The sequence below is a fragment of the Otolemur garnettii genome, unplaced genomic scaffold (assembly GCF_000181295.1).
Source record: "Otolemur garnettii isolate 467f Iridium unplaced genomic scaffold, OtoGar3 scaffold00044, whole genome shotgun sequence".
In the NCBI taxonomy this organism is placed as follows: domain Eukaryota; kingdom Metazoa; phylum Chordata; class Mammalia; order Primates; family Galagidae; genus Otolemur; species Otolemur garnettii.
Window position 1 is genome coordinate 5,279,894 of NW_003852439.1, and position 7,492 is coordinate 5,287,385.

At 46.0% G+C, this 7,492-nt stretch overlaps 1 protein-coding gene across 2 annotated transcripts in view; it reads right to left on the reverse strand.

Moving 5' to 3' along the window:
* The window catches only part of NDE1 (nudE neurodevelopment protein 1), a 23,735-nt gene that overhangs the window by 13,135 nt on the left and 3,108 nt on the right, over positions 1-7,492 (reverse strand). For both annotated transcript variants that reach the window (XM_023513785.1, XM_012805744.2), the window contains exons 2-3: positions 2,384-2,513; positions 1,192-1,345 (exon numbers count right to left, since the gene is read on the reverse strand). In XM_023513785.1, the coding sequence (XP_023369553.1) occupies positions 1,192-1,345; positions 2,384-2,469 (240 nt within the window). In that variant the 5' untranslated portion in view covers positions 2,470-2,513. The remainder of the gene's footprint in view (positions 1-1,191; positions 1,346-2,383; positions 2,514-7,492) is intronic.

Below are 7,492 nucleotides of genomic sequence, written 5' to 3' on the forward strand. Positions count from 1 at the left end.
CTGTCTCCAAAAAATAAATACATAAATAATAAAATAAAATAAAGAAAAGATGCAAACATGCCAGGGCCCCACCAGACTTACCAAGAAATGGGATATGAGAACAGGGACCCGGGGGGAGGAGGGACAGGAAAGTGACCAAGGTCCAGGGCCGTTGGGTGTTTGTGATGCTGCCCTGGTGACCCTGACTGGCAGCAGGGTTGCAAGCCAGTCTTGGGCACAGTTCCCCTAATCGTGTGCTGGGCTCTAGACAGTGTACAAAGAACACAGTCTCTACCCTGCAGAGGCAGTTCTCCAGAAACTCATCCATGTCCGGCAGTAGTTTAGGTTGTCACAGCCTTGGAGGGAAAGAGATACTGCTTCATCCAATGGGTAGGAAGCTGGGGATGCAGCTTATTGTCCCCCACAGTGCAAAACTCAGCCCCTCACAACAGAGATTGAGCCAGACTCAACTGTCAGCAGTGCCAGGTCGAGAAGCCTGGTCTGGACTGGCAGTGTGCAACAGAACTGTCCATCACAGAGGGGCTATAGACTAAAACGTTCTACAGCCCCTCTGTCTAGTAATGATACCTGCTAGCACATGTAGCTCTTCAGCACTCGAAATGTGGCCGGTGTGACTGAGGAATTAAAATTTTACTTTAATTCACTTAAATTTCAATCGCCACATGGAGCTAGGAGCTATCACACTGCAGAACATAACTGCGGACCTCATTACAATCAGCAATTCTAGCAACACTCCCCACTCTAGAAATGGCGCCCTGCCATGTGCCTTGTGAAATTGGTGTAGATAGCCTAGAACAGGCGTCCTCAAACTGCGGCCCACCTAGGACATTTATCGGGCCCACTGGGTGTTTTTGCTGCCGCTGTGTGTCCTGCTTAGCAGCCAACTCGTCCTGGGGCCCGCAGTCTGGCCCTCCAACAGTCTGAGGGACAGTGAACTGGCTCCCTGTTTAAAAAGTTTGAGGACCCCGACCTAGAATGTCCGGGGCAACATGTGTGTGACTTGCTTCTCACTGAGCTCCACCTGTCAGGAGCATGAAGCGTTCAGTAAACACATCTGCCCCCCAGGCCTGTCTGCAGGAGAGGGCCCAGGGCCTCAGTCCCTCTCTACACAGCTGCTGCTCCCAGGCACATGTGCCATGTCTGTGCTGGAAGCTTGTTTATACCTGTGTACCCTTCCTCTTGGCTCCTCACCTTGATAGTTTCCAGCTCCATGCGAAGGCGGTTATTTTCCGACAGGAGGTCTCTGTTCCTGGTTTCGATTTGTTGCAGCTGCGTCTCCAATTCAGCTTCATATTCTCGGCTTCCCTCCTGGAATTCTCGGAGTTCCTCTTGCGTATTCTCTGCCCTGTGGCAGAATTCCCAAATGTTAAATAAAAATGCACGGCGTGTTTAATGTGTGCTGGGCATAGTGCTGTCAGACGTGGAACATCTCTTTATCCAACTCCCTTTGGAGGCAGAAACTACCATTATTCCCATTTTACAGATGAGAAGATGCGATTTAGACAAGAGGAATGACTTGTCTAACGGTCAGAAGTAGAACTTGGACCTAAACCTGGGTGTGCCTGACTCTAAAGCCAATCTTAACCAATTCACTGTTCACTCATTCATTCAACATACACTTTTGGTGCCCAATATGGAGAAAATACACTTTGGATGTTGTATTTTCTGCAATTTCTATTTCCAGAAGCTGGACAAATTATAAATGTTCACTTATCACACACACCACTACCATCTCTCCCTACCCCATTCCAAACACCCTTCTCTAGCTTTTCAAGCCTTGCAATTCAATGGAATTTTTTTTCTTTTTTTAAATACCAAGCCTGAAGGATCTTTAAGTCAAACTAAGCATAAAGACACTGGGGGGAATGGAACAAGACCTCCACGTGCAAATTGTGAGAGTCCATGAGAAATAAAAGGAAAAATGCTGAACCTCACACCTAACTCCCAGATATGGGCACTGGTTTCAAATTTTAAACTCTGGAACCATATATTTTACTAAGCATAGGGAAAAGTTCTTTGGCCATACACAAAGAACTAACCAGATACAGCACCAAGGAAATGGCAAAAACCCTTTCAGAAAATAAGATGGAAAGTAGCACAGCAGAATGGTTAGGATCACGGGTTTGGAGTTCAATTTCAGCTTTGCTACCCAATGTAACCGTGGGCAGGTTATTCTGCCTTTACTGCAACTCGGTTTCCTCATCTTACCAAAAAAAAAAAAAAAACTACAAAATGGTGTGATCATCGTTTCATTATGGGGCAGTATTAAGACAGTGTAAGTTAAGCCCTTCACAGTGCCTGACATATAAGAAACCTATGATAAGTAATTGGCAGCTACGTTTACAGGAAGGAAAAGTAGGGTCCTAAAGTTTTGAGGACTGACCTCTGCTTGTAGGTCATTGCCAGATCTTTCCAGTAGTTAGCTTCTTCCTCCTCAGAGCTGAAGGTCTTTCCCGAGTCTTCCATCATGAAAACAAGGGAAGAGATTGATCACTCTTCTCGTGGCATGGTGTCTAGGAGAGAAGGTTTTAAAACGATTACCCACATCTGGTTGAACAGTTGATTCTTACACCCTGAACTTTATGCTGGATTAAATGATAAAATACTGCCAACAGATGAAACTAAACCCAAACAAAAGCCAGCCCACCCACCTGTTACGGTCCATGAATTAGTATATAAGCTTACAAACATCACTCCACAAGTATTGAGCATCTACTATCAGACCTAGAGATCCAAATAAGATGTCTCCCAGATCACTGCTTTCCCTTAAGGGGCCTCAGTCTGACGGGAGGGGAATGCAAGTTGCCTGTAAATTATTATGAAACTATGTCCACAGAAATGTGCACAGGATGTTGACACACAACACGTAGTAAACTGCATTTATTTGAGTGTACACTTTGGTGTGTTTTGACATACGTATGTACCGTAAAACCATCACCACAATCAAGATAATAAACACTTCTGTCTGTGCCCAGAATATTCAGGGAATCCCAGAGTCAACCTATGAGTCACGAAAGGCTACCCGGGAGAGGTGATGCATGAGCAGCATGTGAAAGATCAAAGAGCAGGAAGGCATTGGTACAGGGGGACAGAGGAGAAGATGTGCAGAGGGCAAAAGAGAAAAGCAGCCAGACTTGTAGGGGAACTAGAGTACACCTGAGGGCCTGGGCAGGTTGGGCAGACTGAAACACTGAGGGCTTTTATAACATATTAAGAAACTATGGTGATAGGGAGCCCCTGGAGGATTTTGGTGCTGATGTTTGTTTGCTGCAGTTATTATTGGGATACGGTCTTGCTCTGTTGCCTAGGCTGGAGTGCAATGGCATCATCATAGCTCACTGCATCCTCCCGGAATCATGTGATTCTCCTGTCTCAACCACCTGAGTAACTGGGACTACTGGTGTGTACCACCATGCCTGGCTTTTCTTGTTTTTTTGGAGTGGGGTGGGCAGAGTCTTGCTCTGTTGCCCAGGCTAGAGCTAGAGTGCCATGGTATCAGCCTAGCTCACCTGAACTCAAGTGATCATCCCGCTTCAACCACCTGAACAGCTGGAACTATAGGTACATGCCACCATACTTGGCTTTTCTTCTTCTTCCTCTTTTTCTTTTGAGACAGAGCCTCACTCTACTGCTTAGGCTAAAATGCTGTGGCATCAGCCCAGCTCAAAGCAACCTCCAACTCTTAGGCTCAAGTGATCCTTCTGCCTTAGCCTCCTGAATAGCTGGAATGAGAGGCACCTGCTACAACGCCTGGCTAATTTTTCTATTTTTAGTAGAAACAGGGTCTCATTCTTACTCAGGCTAATCTCGAACTTCTGAGCTCAAGGGATCCTCTCACCTTGGCCTCCCAGAGTGCTAGGATTATAGGCATGAGCTCTGCAACCTACGTTGACTAATTTTTTCTCTATCTTTTAGAGATGGGGGTCCTGCTATGTTGCCCAGGCTGGTCTTGAACTGCTGGCCTCAAGCAATCCTCCCATCTCAACCTCTCAAAATGTGAAGATTACAGGCACGAGCCACTCCTCTTGACCCCACTGGAGGATTTTGAAGAGGAAAGTGATATGATGGGCGCTTTATCCTAGCAGCCATGGATGGAATGGGAAGAGACAAGGTCTGAGATGGACAGCTGTTGGAGCAATCCAGGATAGAAGGGAAGACGGCCTGAACCAGAAAATGAGAATGAAGATGAAGACACAAAAAATGAACTCCGAAAATATTCAGAAGGTTACCAAGATGTGATGATTTATTACACTTGGGAGCGAGGGAGGACAAAAATAAGAAAGAGAGCACGCTTCCTGGGGCTCTACCTTCGGCAACCGGGTACCTCTACCATCCCGTCACCAGAGAAAAAGAATACCAGGAGGGGAACTCTTGGTTGGGTGGGATGAAGGGAGACAATGAACCCAGTCTTGGACATTTGTAGTTTGACACATCTGTGACACATCTAGATGCAACACTGGAACCGAAACTCGGGAGCGATGGGCCGATGATACAGATTTGAGTCACACACCTGTAGTTGGTTCTTCCCCCTTTCTTGTGACAGAACCCTTAGAGAATCCCCCAGGGACTATGCATGACTCTCTGGGGATGCCAATGCTGGAAAGGTGGGCAGGGAAAGAAGCAATAATCTAAGAAGGCAGAGAGTCAACAAAGTCGAGACAGATGAGAAGCAAGAAGAACAAGCTGAACTGGGAGGAGATGGTTTCAAGAGGGAAAAAAAGAACATTCCACAGTCACAAGGATGCAACAGAGAAACTGGTAAGATAAGGGCTGGAAACTTTCCACCAGGCTGAGTGAAATGTCGGTCACTGGCAGTGTGAGCAAGCGGAGTTTCCACACAGTGGAGGAGTAACTGGGAGGAAAGGACAGAGAAAGAATTTTGGAGAACTGTGTATGAGGAGACCAATTAGCCAGTAACTAGCAGGCGCACGTGGTGAGGTGGTGTAACTAGCAGGCTTGCAGCACTTTGAGCAGTGGAGAGCAGAGATTAGGGAAGCAAACTTCTAGTAACAGTTGAGCTAATAGTTACAGACTCCCTGCTGACAACGCCTATCCCATATAATAGCTTGTTTTCTGGGTTTGAGGCTCTGAGCTTGTCAAAAGGCTGTCAGGAATCCAAATAAGAAGTCTTCAAGGTTCCTTCCTTCCCTCAAGGGCTGGTAGGTGTCCTTAGGGACAAAAGAATGAACAAAACCCATCACTTTGCAGGACATAATCAACCAGCTATATTTGTGGCCAAAAAACCAAATCACTGGGCTAAATATGTTAGTGTCAACATAGATTCAATCACCAATTTCAGAATCTCTGGAATGAAAAGCACAAATATGCCTATATTCAAGCACAGAACCTATCAATAACTCTACACTTGTTAGTAAGTGTATTTGCATCTTCTCTCCTTCCTTTCTCCCTTCCCTAATTCAGAGAAATCATGCCATTTCTCCACCTACCCCTTCTGGGCAACAGTTTCTCTGAAAGCTTGATCAAAGCAGAGCAGCTGAATGCAGCAGAGAGCTGTTGATTTGTAGGTTTTTTTTTTTTTTTTTAGTTCTGTATACATTCTTCTTTCTGTGATAGTACCCCAGTATTCCCTCGGGGGAACACTACTCGTTTCACGTGGTTCCTACGGATTTGACGTTATCTTTTGCTTTACAGGAGGGCATCTGCCTACTCATGCCTCTAGCATCAGTGACTAACTCAGGGACAGGCCTTAACCCACACTAAGCCAACGACTGGCTTAGGGGTGGGTCAATGAGCTGAGTCAGTGAGTATCCAGGTGTAGGATTTGTGCACAGCAGCCAGAAAAAGAACCTTTCCTTCCACCAGAGATGGTAAGGCGGCAGGAGGTAAGCCTGGAACTGCCAGTGGTCCTCTTGCTATCACAAGGGGACAGCCTGCTTGAGAATGAAGCCAAAACAGAGGAAACCAGAGCCAAGGTACAGAGAACCAGGTCCTAACAATATCATTTGTACACCTGGATCCAGTCATACTTGATTTAGGGTTACGGGAGAGAATCAATTCCCTCTCTTGGTTGTACATACCAGTTAGGATTGGACTTCTGCCTTAAGTCCTAATTAACGTATGGGGTGAATGGTCTTATTTGCTGAAAAAGGAACAAGGAGTATGGCAAGGAGTAGGGCTAAACCTAGGCCTAGTACTCGGTGCTCAAGACATAAGCTCTAATCAGCCCAGATCACGACTAATTTGCAGTCACCAAACCAATTCTATAGTGTCAAGGGGGCAGAGCTCATGCACCTACCAATGGGCACTGTGTGGCCATAAGGACATTGGTGATCTTGTTGAGGATAGTTTCAATTGCGTGGCACTCACCATAGAGTGAGGAAATGAGGAATTAGGAACAGTGAACTGTTCCCGCAGTTTGAAAAAAGATCATGTACAAACTCCAATGTGATCAGTCCCCCACCTAGGTCTCTAAACCTTTCCTTCCCTCCCTACCACCTCTCATGCACTCATGCCTCAGCCACATGCCTTCTGTTCCCTTCTTTGAAGAACCAAACCTGCTTCCACCCCAGGGCCTTTGCACTTGCTATTTGTTTGCGTGGCCAGGGAAGCTTTTCTCTGAGATCTCTGCCCAGCAGATGTCCTTCTTACCATTTGGATCTCAGCTGAAATGTCTTCCCTAAAGGGACATTATTTGAATATCCCACCTAGTGCCCTCTCTAGCTTTCATTAGTGTATCAACCCCTGCTTCGTTTTGTTTTTATCTTCCCTACTAGAAGGTCAGTATCTGAGTATAGGGATCTTTTCTGATCTTGCTTGTTTACCCAATGCCTAGAACTATGCTTGGCATATTAAAAGAATTCAGTGAATGGAAACAGAGAAAGATAGAAATTGATCCTTATGTGAAATGGGATGTGAGGTCAAATAAAGGCAGGAAGCAAGGGCTAGAGGAAGAAAGGAACTCTCTGAAGACTAGTTCACAACTGGAAACCCTAAGAAGCTCATCGGAAGGCCAGGGGAGGTGGCTTAGGACTGCAATCCCAGCACTTTGGGAGGGTGAGGCAGGAAGACTGTTTGAGCCCAGGACTTGGAGCTGCAGTGAGCTATGATCATGCCAACCCAACTTTCCCCATCGCTTGAGTGACGTCAATGGGAAGGGGCTGGAGAAAATGACATCAGAAACTAGGCCCAACCCCAGGTGTATGAGCTAAGGAGTATCTGATATGGTTATCATATTCAACAACCCTAATCCTGCACACTTCTGACAAGAAAGTTTTAGGAAAGGGCTTTTAAAAATTATCATGGCCAGTGGCTTAAAACTTAATCCTCAGGAAAGAAATGAATCTGAGATGTTTTTAGGCTCATCCATTGTAGGGGAGGCTCTAATTACAGGTAGGCTGATGGGAAGGATCTGGTTTGGGGTCTCAGGGACTGAGGAGAAACTAAGCAGAGACCTGGAGTTATGTTACGGCCTGCACAACCTTTTACTCCAACTAAAAGGCAAAAACCACAGGAATGGCATTTCAACCAAAAC